The sequence below is a fragment of the Periplaneta americana genome, chromosome 7 (assembly GCF_040183065.1).
Source record: "Periplaneta americana isolate PAMFEO1 chromosome 7, P.americana_PAMFEO1_priV1, whole genome shotgun sequence".
Taxonomy (NCBI): Eukaryota; Metazoa; Arthropoda; class Insecta; order Blattodea; family Blattidae; genus Periplaneta; species Periplaneta americana.
The window spans coordinates 147,747,215-147,765,274 of NC_091123.1; the positions used below are offsets into that span (position 1 = coordinate 147,747,215).

The 18,060-nt window shown below is 37.5% G+C and overlaps 1 protein-coding gene across 2 annotated transcripts in view; it reads right to left on the reverse strand.

The window, feature by feature from the left end:
- The window catches only part of LOC138703562 (protein CBFA2T3-like), a 330,694-nt gene that overhangs the window by 70,474 nt on the left and 242,160 nt on the right, over positions 1-18,060 (reverse strand). For both annotated transcript variants that reach the window (XM_069831530.1, XM_069831531.1), the window contains exon 3: positions 4,753-4,998. In XM_069831530.1, coding sequence (XP_069687631.1) covers positions 4,753-4,998 — 246 coding nt within the window. The remainder of the gene's footprint in view (positions 1-4,752; positions 4,999-18,060) is intronic.

The following is an 18,060-nucleotide window of genomic DNA, read 5'->3' on the forward strand; positions in this document are numbered from 1 at the left end:
AAGAGGGATAAAGTTACAGGAGAATGGAGAAGGTTACACAACGCAGAACTGCACGCATTGTATTATTCACCTGACATGATTAGGAACATTAAATTCAGACGTTTGAGATGGGCAGGGAATGTAGCACGTATGGGCGAATCCAGAAATGCATATAGAGTGTTAGTTGGGAGGCCGGGGGGAAGAAGATCTTTGGGGAAGTCGAGACGTAGATAGGAAGATAATATTAAAATGGCTTTGAGGGATGTGGGATAAAAAATAATGGCTTATTTAACGACGCTCGCGACTGCAGAGGTTATATCAGCGTCTCCGGTGTGCCGGAACTTTGTCCCGCAGGAGTTCTTTTACATGCCAATAAATCTACTGACATGAACCTGTCGCATTTAAGCACACTTAAATGCCATCGACCTGGGCCGGGATCGAACCCGCAACTTCGAGCACAGAAGGCCAGCGCTATACCGACTACGGTACCGAGGCCGACAGGTGGGATATGATGGTAGAGAGTGGATTAATCTTGCTAAGGATAGGGACCGATGGCGGGCTTATGTGAGGGAGGCAATGAACCTCCGGGTTCCTTAAAAGCCTTAAGTAAGTAAGCATTAAATGATACGTTTCTGGCCCTATCTCAGAAACGGATGGATCGAATTCATTTTTTTTTTTTTGCATGTGGATAGGGTTTGTCATCCTCTAAAAGTGATGTGTCTGAAGCTAGAGGAAGGAATTTGAAATTCAAAACTGGGGGGTGGGAGTGAAGGGGTGGAACAGAAAATTCGATCAGCAGGGTTTTGAACTTCCCCCTTGAAAACTAAATCGACGTATGTATTTTTCCTCAAAATCGTATCCCCTGCACATCTGAAATTATTCAAGGTGGGAAGTTTTGAAATGAACGTTCCCTATCATTCCATAGAAATAAAAAGGGCATCTACTTCATCCACACTTAAAAAAGAATATGCAGTTATGCCTTTGCAAGTAATTGCAACAGTCCAGAACAACTAAATCATACTGCTGATGACAACGAATGGAGCTATGGTTGAATGAAGACATAAGAATGTCCGATGAAACTTCTCACAACAGTGTGTTTGCTCACCACAGATTCTAATGCCCTTTCCGAGGCACGAACCTATGTGCTATGAGAAAGATCGAAGGACCAACGGGACGCCGATATGACATAACTGTAGTAACAGAATATTCTTGTGAAACATATAGTTTTTGTTATTATTACTATTATTGTTATTATTTTTACTGTCATTAGGCAGGGTGTTTGACGTGGCACGCAACTGGCATCATGCGCCGTTCCCATGGGAACCGGACCAGTGGGCTCGCTTTTAAACATTCTCTCTGTGCATTTCCCATTTTTAAGCTTCCTGGAAGGTCTTGCGTAACGCCTTTCTGTTGGAATCGAATTCAGACTCATCTCCTGAACATCAACCGTTTTTTAAAGTCAAAGGTTTCCATTGCTGTAAAATGTAAATACCAGTATACTCAGTTCGTTATCTTATTTCAGGGGGTCAGAAGCAAAATGTTACAAGTGACATTTCTAAAAACTGCATTCAGGGCAAGCTGAAGGATCTAAAATTTTAGTGGCAGAGGAATATAGCTTTTAACCACCATAAACACTAAAACTGACATAAAAATTTTCACGGAATTTACGAAAGCTTAAGTAGGCCTACTTTAAATCACATTTTCTAAAAAATAATTGAAGTACACTTATACCTCTTTGCTTCTGACCTCATTTGTCTTCTACTTCGAAGAGGGGAAGCAGTACAAGCGTATTTAACAGTAAGGGTTCCTATTGTTTAAAAAGTTTCAAATATTTCTGAACAATATTGTTTATTACTTTGAGTACGATTCTTCCTCTTGTTATTGAAGAAAGAAATCAATAACAGTGGGCAGACGAGTAGAGGCTAAATGTTGCAAACAATTGTTCTAAATGTTAATATTTTATTCTTTTTTTCTTCCAATTCGAGAAAGGAAGCATTAACAACTTGTTTAACAATGAGAAGGGATTTCCATTATTATAAAATTCGAAACAGGACACCATTATAGCTGAAGATAGCGTTTCCAATGACGTGAACTATTGTAAATGCAAACCGAATTATCTTTGCCATGCAAAGGAGGAACCTAATAAAATAACCCATCCAAATCCTTCACCTACGGACAAATACCATAACAAATTACAGTAAATACTTTTTCTTTCGGTTCCATATATTTTACGTTCGATAACACTCCTTCGTTTAAGGGGTTAGGTATAGCTTACAGCAGTAAAATTTTTGAAAATATTCAACAACGTTTTCTTCCATTGTATTTTGTACAATAATGCATATTGGTATGTGTAAAACACTGTCCTTCTGCTATATGAAAAAATATGTTTACGATTTAAAAAAATTACTTAAATTTTTTTGTCAAAATTCTAAATGGTGGCAGTTCACTGTGCAGTGATGATGCGTTTTTCTCATAACTCAAAAACTTTTTCATGTTCTCTCTCTTTTATTTCGTTGCTGAAACTCATGTTTACAATATCATGCTCTCTCAACTACATTCCTTAATAAATAATGTTTTCTTTATTTTGTGTTAGAAGAAAATACTGATGTTTGACCATTTTTAAATTAATTTATTTTTTATCAGACAATCTATCAAAGGTAGAGAAGTGATCTTGCATCATAATGTAGATATGACATGCATAAATAGGTCTACATACAACAAATTCCATCACAGAATGTTGGATAGTCTTGGAGTTATGTGAGAAACGCTTCATCACTGCACAGTGAACTGAATTTTGAAAAAAAAAAAAAAAAAAATGTAAATAATTTTTTTAATCGTAAAAATATGTTTTTCATATAGCAGAAGAACAGTATTTTACACATACTAAATTTCATTATTGTACAAGATACAATAATGGAGGAAAAAATACTGAATATTTCTAAAATTTTACTCCTGTAAGCTGTACCTAACCCCTTAACTCGCCGTAACTCGAGAACCAGAAAAGATTTGAGTAGCGATTACTTTAAAAGTAATTTCCATTCTTTCTGAACATTTCTCTCGCTTTGACCCACCATCTAAAGTAAAAAATGAAAAATTTGCCGCTTACCAACTTTTGAATGTGTAAACATCTATTCTGAAGAGACCACATCGAAGTTATTTATTTATTTATTTTCACTTTAAAAAAATTTAATTTCGAATTTGTTTCTATGCTTTCCGTAGACATTGAGCTATCAATTAAAAAAAAATTACAGCGCGACTGATTGAATAAGACTAGGCCCTATCATAGGAGCTACAACATAATAAATGTTTAACGGAACGGGAAATATTGTATAATAAAGCCTTACGTTAATGGAATACTTGCACCGATCCCTTACGTTTCTTTCCGAAGTTTTACGAATGTGAACACATGTCACCAAATACGTCATTACTGACGTCAACATAGCGTCAACCGTTTAGCGGGCGACGATGGTGCGAAAATTCTCTAATGATTGGCGGCGAGCGGTTACCGAGCAACGACGGTCAAGTCTTGTTTGCCGCGCTCTGAATTTGAATGCATATTCACATAAACTTAAGCCTAGTTCCGAAGGTGCTTGTTTTCTTGCTGACTAGCAAGCTGGGTGCCGTGTTCTCACGGAGCTCGCTCTTTTCACAGTTCAAATTGGAAAATCATCTGCTGTTTCATCTGTTGCCAACACTCATGGTCAAAAATAAACTAAACTGTGAGTGGAAAATAACTAAAGTTCTACATTAACAATAGTAAATGTCATAATTAGGTAATTAAGCCATAAGTGCAAAACAGCTAAAGTCCGATATTTAATTGCTGTTTCTTAGAAACTAAAGAATATAGAAAAAGCAGGTTTCACTGGAAAACCACGAACATGGCGACATGGTTTCAGTGGTGATACTAAATCATCATATTTGGTTCCAGCCTTCAAAGCAACACAAAATAGCAAGGAACCTACAGCGTATTCTGAATCTCAGCGCTGAGCAATCTGATGGCATCACGGTGTTCCGAATTTCACCGATCGAGCCACTGATGCTCCACCGGTGTGGCAGCGGTTCCATCAGCTTGCAGAGGTGGTGGCAGTCTCCATCAGCCGCCATCAGTGAATCTGATTGGTTCTTGTATAGGGCGGGAATCAGCAGACGAATGACATCGTACACTGTTGTGTCATGGTGATGTGTTCTGCTTTAGTTCTGCTGTATTGTTTGTAATGAACACAACGTAAAAACAATGTGTTAATGGCTTATGAGCGAACATGTCAACGGACCAGTTATTACTATTTGTTCAAGAAATAAATTGTTTTCTCTCTTTTCTTTGAACGAGATGGCAGTACGGAAATTTAGCAAAATTTTGCTAGCGTAGCACAGACAACAACTTATAAAATCACCATAACAGCCATCGATCCTTCCAGCAGTTTTGTTCCCATTTCGCTGCAGCGTGACGTCATTGTTGTCCACCGGTCCGGTGAGATTCGGAATACGCTGCTACCCTCGAAATCCAGCAAGCTAACCACCAAAACAGGTACCAGAGCGCATTACTTCCAGCAAGTGAGCACGCAGGGTAGCCATCAGCGCAACCAGCTTGGAATCCATCAAAGAAACAAGCACCGTCTGAACCGGACTTTACACTAAAACTCCCAAGGAATGAGCTAATCAGTTGAAAAGCAAACGGTTCAGTCCACAGTTGATAAATCACACCCTCCAAACTCAGCAAGTATGACTCTCCAATAAACGTTCCTTTGTTATTCAATTACTGGGCGGGTTGCCTACCTGCGCTCGCGCCGCTGCCGTTAAGCACTGGCGACACGTCTCCTCCGCCACCTCCACCACCCACGCCGCCCCCACCGGAGCCCGCTGTCTGACCGTTGGATATGCCGCTGGGCGTCGCGTATCGCAGTGTACTGCTGGAGATGGCCGCAGCGGTGGTGGGACTCGCGGAGTTGGATGTCGGCGTGGTCAGCAGCCGCGCCCCCTCGGGGCTGTCCGGAGTCTTCACGCGCTCCTTCGTGGCGCTTCCTGCAACAATCGACAACAAACCCATCAAATCTCCCACGAGTGCTTCAGTTTGCTCTTCCGCATCTTTACTGCAACATCCGGAGCTCAAATACAGAATGTTTTATTACGCGGTGTTCCGATGCTGTCAGATACGACAAGGCGGGCGGCGACGCATAACTGCTGTGCAGAACATTGAATGAAACACGGTACGTTTAATTCGTATTTCAGTATAGTTCAAATTCTGTGACTGCAAGGCTAAGTGCACCATGCAAACAAAACCTATAAATTTGTTATTGATTCCGACTATCGATTAATTAAGTCACTTGTGAGGAGAAATCGATTACTGTTATTATAGAGGCAGTAAGGATTGTTCATATTCAGTGTCAGCACGGTGGTGCTTTAATGGGTAACATGCACTACATTTTTATTATTTAGGTTGTATTATAAATTAATGGAGAAAGGCATACGGAGCGATAAAAATGCATCTTTGCGCAACATAGAACATTTACACCTTTTTTTTTTATTAAGCATCTACTATGTAAAATAGAATAAAATCACGTACAGCTTGATTCAGGGATTTTGGCTCCTGCAAAAAGTAAATAGATAGACTAAGAGCGAGTTATTCTTCACTACTGGCGGGCTGGGTCACACAGGTCAGGTCGCGCAGTCATAACAGCTAACACTTCCTTCTAATCATATCGCGGTACACTACATCTTAAAACACAATATTTTTCCACACGTCCCGTTACTAACCACTACGTCTGTTGACTAAACAATGTCATGATGACTTACATTTTCTTGACATGAGTGTCCCTCAGCATCGAGCATAGATATTATGTTCATTCTTCCTCCTTCTTTTTCCCATCCTACGCACATTTGTGATTAAATTTCTTTCTTATGACGCAACACACAGCTCGCTCACTAGCCAAACAAGCAAGGACAGGGGCCATTAACGCTGAATCGAGCTGTACTTCACACTTGGACACAGGCGCGCCAAATGAAAAGAAGTGCAACAGAGAAAAGGTGGGTAGGAGGAGTTAAGAGTCAGGTAGGTGAGGATGCTTAGAAATGCTCCTTGTTGTGTAGTATAGTTCAATAGAACAAAAGCGGGGAGTGGTTGGTTTGTTTTCCCACAGTTACCCTTCATATGCGCGGAATTTCAAGCTATCGAGTACAGTTAACCAAAAGCTAGTATGTGCTGACAATCAAACAATCTAGAATCTTACTTTTTTTTTCCTAATATGCAAATTTTGTGGTTTATATAGCAAAATTCTGATAATATGCTGCAATATAGCCACACCAGTCTGTTATAGGGCCTATTGTTTTCATTGTTTAGTCAACTGTACGAAGACAGGTCTGAATCTCACAAGTGATACAAACAAGGCACCACTTATGAGTCCACCAGCCAGGAGATAATGGAGTGAGGTGGCCAGTTCCTTTCCCCTCTATTGCATACATCGCCAATTAGCTATATATTACACTAGTCAGACTTCAGATGTATACAAACAATTGTTTTTCTTCTTATACACATTATCGTCAAGTGAGATGTACTGCCTGATAATTCCTTAAAAGAATCACGTAAAAATCAACAACAGCACTATTTTGCTATGCTACAAAGTGTACTCACATACATAATTTTATTTGCAGCGTTCACGTGTCCAGCAGAGTCAATACCATTCACACTATGGTTCGCCACCTTAGTTCAGGTTTACCAATATACTATCTAATGCTTTGTAACTCACGAAGAATTAGGGTAACATGAGCATTACCTTAAAAGTGCCAATATTATCTGAGTTCCCATATATGCCTGATTTTCCCTACCCTGTCTCCTTCAGATTTATTAAATATCTTCAATTTGTAGAAGTTCAAAAAAGTATCCGTTGCGCACTTAGATATTCTTACTTACTTACAAATGGCTTTTAAGCAGGGTTTAAGCTAGAAAATAAAAATTATGGCAAAATAGACAAATGAAAAATTATATTTGTGCAAATTGCGAAATGCTTGTGCAATATTATAAATAATTGTGCAGAAAGATAAAATTAATAAAGTATGCAGAAACAAAAAATTATGTAATTTGTTTCTTGGAGTTGTATTACTTTCAATCCATCTTATCACATTCTACATATAGCTACTTATGTAAGTAAATCATTAGACGTAGGTATGTTTAGAATAAATTACTGCTGAATTTACAACACATTAAAACACGTTATTTTATGGCCACTCTAAACATTCAAATTCTTTACTAGTAGGCCCATCAAGATTTATTGTTAGCAGAGTGAAAGGCGATTTCCAGTTCTAGTTTTTACAAGATTCATGCAACTAAATCCTCGCTCACAATTCACAATATGCGATGGAATTATATAAATCAATTAGAAGAAATTGTTCACTTAACTTACATGAATTACACCAACTCTTTGAAATCAATTCCTGAACATCTATTGCTCAATGCCTTTTTGAACATTGCCCATGCCATTAGCATTTCATTTAAATTCAGATTAGTTCAAACACATCTCTGATGTAATTTTTTCATCACCATCTTCGTTTCTGAAGTCCAATGTGGTTGTCGCATTTTTGCACATTTACATTCAAAATTTGTTGCATTTTTAGAAGTCGAGTAGCAAAATACGACTGTGGATTAAACCCTGATTTTAAGGAATCCGCAGGTTCATTGCCGCCCTGACATAAGATCGCCATAGGTCCCTATCCTGTGCAATATTAATCCAGTCTCTACTATCATATCCTACCTCCCTCAAATCAATTTTAGTATTATCCTCCCATCTACGTCTCGGTCTCCCCAAAGGTCTTTTTCCCTCCAGTCTCCCAATTAACACTTAGATATTCTACCTGCAGTAATTTTATTGTTTTAGTCAAGAGGCACTGCTGGAATATTTACCAATGCACAACTGATGATTAATACCCAACCGTGGCGGACATGGTATATAAAGAACCCTAGAAATCCCATGCGATTAGCATAGATTATGTTATAGCAAGATTTAACTCCAAGTTTAAATTTGTAATGAATAATGCACGTGAAACTAACTTAGCGTCAATTACTTATATGATTAATTTTTATATCATCAAGATGTCGTATCCTAGGAACCATACATGGTTAGCAAGGCTAGTGCTAAAGCGACATATACTAGGCAAGCTGTGGATTAATAATGTACGTTGCAGGTTGTTCGCTCCCTGCTTCGTGGACATGTCCTGTTTTGACTTGCTCTCTTCTTGTTTTAGTTAATGCGCTGTTAACATGTGACTCGGGCGACAACCCCACAGTGCCAACATGAGCGCAACAAATGTCCCGCGCGCGCACGGTCGCGGTCCCCGGCGTGCAGTCCGCGCGCCCTCATAATAGCGCGGTGTCACCAGCACGCAGTGCGCTCCCCGCACCCTATCACACAAATATGATCGATTCCTCTATTGTGTTTTGTCGGGTTCCACTAGTGCTGGCCGGGATATATATTTTTTTGATCGGCGAACAGACAGACAGACGGACAGAAGGAAGGTGACCGCCCACTTGTCATAAACCAATCGCAGAACCCCCAGTACACTCGCACCCAAAAGACACGGCGTACGCGTTACAACATGCACATGTACCGTGCGCTATTTATATCTAATTTAATGACGCTTGTAAGAAATATGGAGCACTGCAGGAACGGAGATAAGCACTGGCCTAGGTCAGCTACTATTAGAATAGAGATTTGGACTGGATTATTCATGAAAAGGAAAGTTCGATGTATCTTCGTCTGAAATGAAGATGTGAGTAGTATTTTATTTAACAACGCTTTCAACTGCAGAGGTTTTTCAGCTTTGTATTTCAACGTTGGCGAGAAATGAAAAATAAATTTTCCATGGAGCCCTCTATTAGGAAAATAGTTTTTTACATGCCGTAATTCTACGACAGTGGACCCACAGCTTTACTTCACTCCGAGAGGAAGATATGCTAAAGAACTAAAGACTCTTTAAGACCCATCAATGCTGAAACTGAAGGGTGAATAGAAAGGAATTCGTCTAAGCGTGTACAACTATACATCTACCTACAAAACTCAGATTTAGGTGTGAAGTGTCAGAACACTGAGGAAAACCGAAACGAATACATATTTCTTTCTTCAATGTGCGTTTAGCCTCCCCTGATATAGGTCTTACATACCAACGATACACGCACATTCGTAGGCTTCCCCTAGCCTGGCGCCAGCAGAGTGTAAGGTCCTCCACTAAGACACACACACAGAACAGAAAGAAACAAATTATGAGAAATTACTGTTATTGAATCCCTTTCGACGAGTATTCAGTACGTCCTTCGTTGAATGACGTCGTCGTGACGTTACGCAATCAAGTAGCACAGACTCTAAATACGAATCCCTCTACCCTACCATGTCAACTATTTTGAGAATTTTTGGTTTATATCTATGCCTACTGCATTACTTATTTATTTACTAGCTGTACCCATTAGCTCCGCTGCACTTGTTAGAAATAAATATAAAGTAATTACATAATTAAAATAGGACATCTGGTCCAGGGAACATTCGTGTTTGATAGAAGTATAAATCGTTTAATATGTCACTTAATTTAAATTGTATTCAAATAATTAAAATACGATCATTTTCGTACAGATACCACTCATTTAGTGCAATGATAATTCCTTTAACATATTTCTTACTTGTTATTACATGCAAATAATTAAAATATGATCATTCGGTTCAGAGAACATCCGTTTTTGGAGCAATTTGGTCCCATCAAAATTTTGCTTGGAATGAAACGTATCGGAAATCATTTTTAAATAAACTTTTGTTATGTAACATTTTTCATTAAAATTAATAATAAGGGAGATATTTCGGTTTATTTAATTTAAGTCCCCTTATAACCACCCTTTTAAATAAAGTATTTTGAATGCCATATAGCCTAAAATCTAAGTTACAACGAACTTAATTTATATTCCAATTTTCATCGAAATCCGTTCAGCCATTATCGCGTGAAAAGGTAACAAACATCCAGACAGACAGACAGACTTAAATATCAGTCCTATCAAAATTTTGCCTGGAATAAAACTTATCGTAAATCATTTTTAAAGAAACTTTTGTTATGTTTTTCACAAAAATCAATAATGAGCGAGATATTTCGGTTTATTTAATTCAGGCCCCCTTATAACCCCCCTTTTAAATAAAGTATTTTGAATGCCATATAGCTTAAAATCTAAGTTACAACGAACTTAATTTATGATCCAATTTTCATCAAAATCCGTTCAGCCATTATCGCGTGAAAAGGTAACAAACATCCAGACAGACAGACAGAAAAAAAAATAAAAAAAAGCGATTTTCGGTTTCAGGATGATTAATTATATATGTTAACACCAATTATTTTTGGAAAAGCGAAAATTACCAGAAAAATTTCGCTTACAGATTTATTATTAGTATAGATTATTTATTTATTTATTTATTTATTTATTTATTTATTTATTTATTTATTTAACCTGGTAGAGGTAAGGCCATCAGGCCTTCTCTTCCCCTCTACCAGGGGATTATAACTACAATATTAAGAATACAATTACAATTATAATTACAATTAATATTAAATTTACAAATACAATAAAAATCAAAGTACTAAAAGATTAACTGATTAATAAAAGCTAGACAGTTTATTGTAAAAGTTAACCCTTTCTTACCTATAGATACCATATGGCAATAATTAACTTTATAGCATTTATATACTTGTGTGTTACATATGAAGGTAAATTTTGCTGGATAACTTCTATTTCAATACATTTTCATCAATATAGTATTGTTTCAAATGTTGCCACTCCCGTAACTTGGTCACTGAATTGGTCCTAATACAGCTATTTGTTTCAACATGGATTGCTTGTAAATTTAATTTGGGTTAGAAAGGGTTAAGAAGAGAGAAGCATTTCTTTTATTGATTAAGTAAAAATTAAACCTACTCTACGCAGTAAGAAAATGCTTAATAAGTTTGCTTTTGAACGCTACTAAATTCCGACAGTCTCTGATGTCACTGGGTAGGGTATTCCACAAACGCTAGAGCGAGATTGTGTATGATGATGACTACGATGATGTTTTATGTGTTGGTATAGCTAGTATGCGGCTATTTTGCGTGCGTGTGAAGAGATTATGATATGATGACAGGTAACTGAAACGGGAAGCAAGGTAGGTAGGTGTAGAAGTGTGAAGGACTTGGAAAAGGAGAACAAGAGAATGAAAATTTCTACGTTCGTTAAGCCGTAGCCAGTTAAGAGTTTGGAAGGATGGGGTATACAATTAGTGTAAAATAATTTACAATATAAATATTGAAGATTCCAATTTGTTCTAAACAATATAATGTAAGTGTTCTTTTGCTTTTTACTAGATTTGTGCCAACGAATGCCATTACCATCATTTTCAATTTTGTTGTTGAAATTTCCAGTTCGAAGTCTGTTCCTATGTTATTAAATTTAGTGTAAATATTGCCCTCTGATTTTATTTTAAATACAAATAGCTTGTATGATCACATAATGCGAATGGATCCTAATAAAATAAGTAAAAGATTCTACATTATAAACCAGAAGTCACAGAGATGTTGCTTGTTATAGAACCAGATGGAGAGATTCTCTTTGAGCTGAAACAGGTATTCGGGCTACAATGTAGAAGAAGGAGAAGAAGATGATGATGATGATTACTGTCTGGAAATTATTTTCAGAATTTACAATTAACACCTGGTAATCACAAACAATGTCCCGCGCCGTGGCGTCGTGGTCTAAGGCATCCTGCCTAGAACTCGCGTTACGGATGCGGGCTGGTTCGGGTCCTCATGGGGAAAGAAATTTTATCATGAAATTTCGGCCAGTGTATAGGACCGGTGCCAACCCAGCAACGTGATGCACTTGGGGAGCTACGATAGGTAGCGAAATCCGGTTGCGAAAGCCAGCTATAACGGCTGGGGGGATCATCGTGCTAACCACACGATACCTCCATTTTGGTTGGATGATCGTCCACCTTTGCTTTGGCATGTGGGTCTGAGGCCAGCAGCCGGCTGGTCGGTCTGGGCCTTTCACGAGCTGTAGTACCACGGATTATTATTATTAATATTATTATTATTATTATTATTATTATTATTATTATTATTATTATTATAACCACAAATAATAATGTATTGCTATCGTATTGTCTCCAATTTTGATTTCTTATAAAATTGATTCCTTTTTTATTCAATTTACTAGCCGTACCCATGCGCTCCGCTGCACCTGTTAGAAATAAATATAAAGTAATTACATAATTAAAATAGGGCGTTTGATCCAGGGAACATTCGTGTTTGTTACAAGAATAAATCGTTTAATGTTACTTAATTTAAATTGTATTTACATAATTTAAATGCGGTCATTTTGGTCCAGAGAGCAATCATTTGGTGCAATGACAATTCCTTTAACATGTTTCTTAATTGTTATTACATGCAACCATAATTTAATGAAGATTCACATATCATTTAGTTTTAATGTGTATACTTTATATTACTTGCTATATGTTTCAGAAGTTACTGTAATAACATTGTAGAATTATGTCCATCTAGAGAAACTACACTTTCCAATGGTGAAATAATAATTAAACAATTAATTAGCTTCCGATAGTACTTCATACAAACACAGAAACATTTTATTACGCTATGTTTAATAGCTTTCGATTGTTGTTGTCCAAGGCTCCTTATAGACGAAGTCATTTGTTTTTATTTCAGTACAGCGCCTTAGATGGCGTTGTTATTGTAAGTTTAGAACTCATTTATCTCATTAAATATCAGTTCTATCAAAATTTTGTATAGAATAAAACTTATCGGAAATTATTTTTAAAGAAACTCTTGTTATGTAATATTTTTCATGAAAATTAATAATAAGCGAGATATTTCGATTTATTTAATTCACGGGCCCTTATAACTCCCCTTTTAAAGTATTTTGAATGCCATATAGCCTAAAATCTAAGTTACAACGAACTTAATTTATATTCCAATTTTCATATAAATCGGTTCAGCCATTATCGCGTGAAAAGGTAACAAACATCCAGACAGACATACAAACAAAAATTTCAAAAAAGCGATTTTAGATTTCAGGGTGGTTAATTATATATGTTAGGACCAATTATTTTTAGAAAATCGAAAATTACCAGAAAAATTTCGGCTACAGATTTATTATTGGTATAGATGTTAATATTGAATAGTGTGGCCAGGTTAGAAACCGCGATCGTTGGATCGAACGGCTAACGAGGTAAATAGAAGACCTTCGGGGATGACACATCATTAATGAGCTCATAAAAATACTGATTATGAGTGAATTTCGTCCAATAATTAAGGAGAAATCGCTTCACAAAGACAGGAAAACTGTGCGTCAAAGTCCACTTTTGAATACAAGGATGCTGCAAACTTGAATGTCCATTAGAATTTAGAAATTAGTTTTCATGTATTCAAATACTTCCTCTTAAAATGTCTCAGAATTACCGTATCACAAAGATGAGCTACTACTGTAAGCGGAATTGTCTGCAAACAGGATTGTTATAGGTCAGAGATGCTGGCACGTTTATACGCATGCGACAGGTTTTGTGTATTATTCTATGTGTTTTCTGAGCCTCCCTCCTGAGGGGAAATCTGCTAAATAAAACACTCACATTTCTGCTGTTTGTTATTGCTTCTCTGAGAAAACAAGCGCTGACCCGAGGTGACGCACTTTTTCCAGAAGAACAACAATCAATACCGCTTCGTCCCCGCACTTTGCAAATTGGAAAGACCTCACAGTCCACATCATTTCCATGGAAATAGATGACAAGATGAGAAAACGAACCCAAAAATATCCTTTAGTTCTCGCTCTTACGAAAACGAGAAAGGAATTGTCGTTCCTACGGAAACGAAAGAGAAACAAGCGACAGACGAAAGAAAGAAGGATATGGTTTCCACGACAATAAGAGAGTAAATGGAAAATAAATGGTTTCACCAACATGATACAGTTTTTGTAATTATAAATTCTAATCACCTCTGATTGAGGTTCTGGTTGCTATATACATCTATTATCAGGCAGTACAACTCGACGATATTATTACTTACTTACTGGCTTTTAAGGAACCCGGAGGTTCATTGCCGCCCTCACATAAGCCCGCCATTGGTCCCTATCCTGAGCAAGATTAATCCAGTCTTTATCATCATATCCCACCTCCCTCAAATCCATTTTAATATTATCTTCCCATCTACGTCTCGGCCTCCCCAAAGGTCTTTTTCTCTCTGGCCTCCCAACTAACACTCTATATGCATTTCTGGATTCGCCCATACGTGCTACATGCCCTGCCCATCTCACGTCTGGATTTAATGTCCCTAATTATGTCAGGTGAAGAATACAATGCATGCAGTTCTGTGTTGTGTAACTTTCTCCATTCTCCTGTAACTTCATCCCTTTTAGCCCCAAATATTTTCCTAAGCACCTTATTCTCAAACACCCTTAACCTATGTTCCTCTCTCAAAGTGAGAGTCCAAGTTTCACAACCATACAGAACAACCGGTAATATAACTGTTTTATAAATTCCAACTTTCAGATTTTTGGACAGAAAACTGGATGATAAAAGTTTCTCAACCGAATAATAACACGCATTTCCCATATTTATTCTGTGCTTAATTTCCTCCCGAGTATCATTTATATTTGTTACTGTTGCTCCAAGATATTTGAACTTCTCTACCTCTTCAAAAGATAAATTTCCAATTTTTATATTTCCATTTCGTACAATATTCTCGTCACGAGACATAATCATATACTTTGTCTTTTCGGGATTTACTGCCAAACCTATCTCTTTACTTGCTTCCAGTAAAATTCCCGTGTTTTCCCTAATCGTTTGTGGATTTTCTCCTAACATATTCACGTCATCCGCATAGACAAGCAGCTGATGTAACCCGTTCAATTCCAAACCCTCTCTGTTATCCTGGACTTTCCTAATGGTATACTCTAGAGCAAAGTTAAAAAGTAAAGGTGATAGTGCATCTCCTTGCTTTAGCCCACAGTGAATTGGAAACGCATCTGACAGAAACTGACCTATACGAACTCTGCTATACGTTTCACTGAGACACATTTTAATTAATATAATAATAATAATAATAATAATATTATTATTATTATTATTATTATTATTATTATTATTATAACATACTTCCCCTAAAATAGAGGCTGCCCTGAAGGACAAAGTATACCAAATATACAAGTATAATAAATACGTACAATTTTATGGAAATATTTTCGTGAGAAATATAATTATTATTATTGTGTTATTAATTTACTTTATATGTGTCATTTTTCAGAAGATAGATTGAATATTTTAGAGCTTTCAAAGAAACAGTCTTGGCCAAAGAGGATTCAAGATTGATCTCTTTGCAGGAATAATATTTTTTTTTGTAATAATGCCTCTAGCACGCACTAATAACCCAATACTTTCAATGGTTTGTAATTTATACCTATGTATAAATTACATCGCCATTTACTGAAATAAAAAATAAGTTAATAATAATATATTCATAACTGATCTAGTATTAAAATGAAATTTCTCTGGCAGCAATTATTTTGTTTGACCACATGAAATGTCTAGTACGAATTCCGAAAACAGAATACCACTTTAAAAGATATAATGCTTTTAATTGATTACTGTGAAGTGCTTTGTGTGGAGTGTGGCTTTGTATGGGGCAGAAACATGGACATTACGACTAAGTGAAGAGAAGTGACTAGAGCTATTTTAAATGTGGGTATGGAGAAGAATGGAGCGTGTGAGGTGGAGAGACAGAATAAGGATTAAGATGTGTTCGAAAGAGTTGATGAAGAAAGAATGATGCTGCAACTGATCAGGAAGAGAAAAAAGAATTGAGTGGGTTACTGGTTGAGAAGAAACTGTCTACTGAAGGATGCAATGGAAGGAATGATAAACGGGAGAAGAGTTCGGGGCAGAAGAAGATATTAGATGATAAAGACATTAAGATATATGGATTATATGCGGAGACTAAGAGGAAGGTAGAAAATATGAAAAATTGGAAAATGCTGGGTTTCCAGTGAAAGACTTGCTCATGGACAGAAAACTATGAATAAATGAATGTATTATAATATTAATATTATTGATATTATTCCTATTATTAATTATTAACTAACGTTCAAATTTCAAATAACACTAGTCCTAACTTTCGTTTCATGAACATTGGCACTTCTTCAAAGGCAAACGATACTGCCAACATAACAGTTAGAAAGTAACTGCCAGTTATAGTATTTGTCTGTAGCGAAATTCGAAACTAAATTTATAAAATAAATTTGAATATAACAGCTATAAAATTTCTGCAATCCATTAATATACTGTGTGTAGTTTATGCGGAAAATGTTAGGTTTCACCCTTCGAGTATTTAGTAAGCTGACATTGATTATAGGACAAATCATTCTAGATCAGTTCCCTAAACGTCTGCTGCGATCTACAGTAAAGAAAGGCCCAAGTGGCTGAAAGCGGTCCCCATGGTTTATTTTTGCAAGGTGTCAAATATCAGTAACATTAAGAGCCACACAAATAACTTCGAAGGGCCGCGGATTGCACACGGCATACCAAGCGCGGGTTTTCCGTATCAGGCGTGCATTTCGACTTCCTCCTCGGCATAATGAGTGCGGCGGCTATGCGTTATCAATAATTCCAAGTTCCTTTTTTTTATATATATATAATTTTGTTGGGACCCAAGTTACAGCAGTTTTGACGCCGGGGTGGGGGGTGAAGGGACAGGCCTCGCCCTGCCACCGCCAGATGGTGTCTGGGTAATTACCTGATAAGTCAAACACTGTGCTCTGCAGGGTCTGGGAATGCAGGCACAGGGTGTCTCGCAAGTCGATTTACGCAATGCAGCATTTTCCTTGTCGCTTATACGCGAGGCGTCGGCGTCTTCTTCAGCTATTCTCGTGGTTATTCGCTGCATAGGACTTTCGTCAGTCTTCTAAGAAAACAATATGGTGCAGTGGTATCCCGTCGGTATTGTGTCAGTGTTAAGCGTGATTAAGTGGTGGAAGTTTTTAGGCACTGTTCTCTACAAATCAGCTCACTTGGGTTTGAATCTCGGTAGGAAAATTTAATTTTCTTTCTCTTACACTGAGACTGGATGTGCATTCTATGCCATGTGTTTGTGCTGTGTTGCTTTAAGTGGTGAGCTTGTGGCACGCCTACAGCATTTATTTATTTATTGGGTTATTTTACGACGCTGTATCAACATCTAGGTTATTTAGCGTCTGAATAAAATGAAGGTGATAATGCCGGTAAAATGAGTCCGGGGTCAGCACCGAAAGTTACCCAGCATTTGCTCGTATTGGGTTGAGGAAAAACCCCGGAAAAAACCTCAACCAGGTAACTTGCCCCGACCGGGATTCGAACCCGGGCCACCTGGTTTAGCGGACAGACGCGCTGACCGTTATTCCACAGGTGTGGACGCCCACAGCATGAACAGGGAATCCCGTCATTTAAAAATCAGTACAAAAGTGGTGAAAGAATCAAGTTTTCTAGTAGTAGTAGTAGGACAGTAGGAGTAATGCCAGTAGTATTAGCATTATTTTATTTAATGATATTTTCAACAGAAGAAGTTATTCAGCGTCGAAATTCAATGTGAACGCAATATGTCCGAAATTTTGCTGGACGTCTTGCACACGCAATTCAAGAAAAACGACCAACAAAACTGCGTGAAATGATGCTACTCCACGATAATGCCCGTCCACACCCTGCTAACCTGACACAAAACACTATCCAGGTGGGTTGGGAAGTCATTCCGCACCCACCTTATTCACCTGACCTTGCGCCCTCAGATTTTCACCTTTTCCGCTCTCTATCGAACAACCTTCAAGAAACTTGCTTTCCGGATGAAAATGCGCGCCGAACATGGCTAGACGACTTCTTTAACTCAAAACCACGCGATTTCTATAGGCGTAGAATCAAGAAACTACTCCAGCGTTGGCTGATTGTCGTAAATATTGAAGGAGAATATATTGTTGATGATTAACTTCTCTCTTATGTTTATCGGATGTGTTTAATAAACTTATGAAAAATACGCTACGTACTTAAGCACCAACCCAAT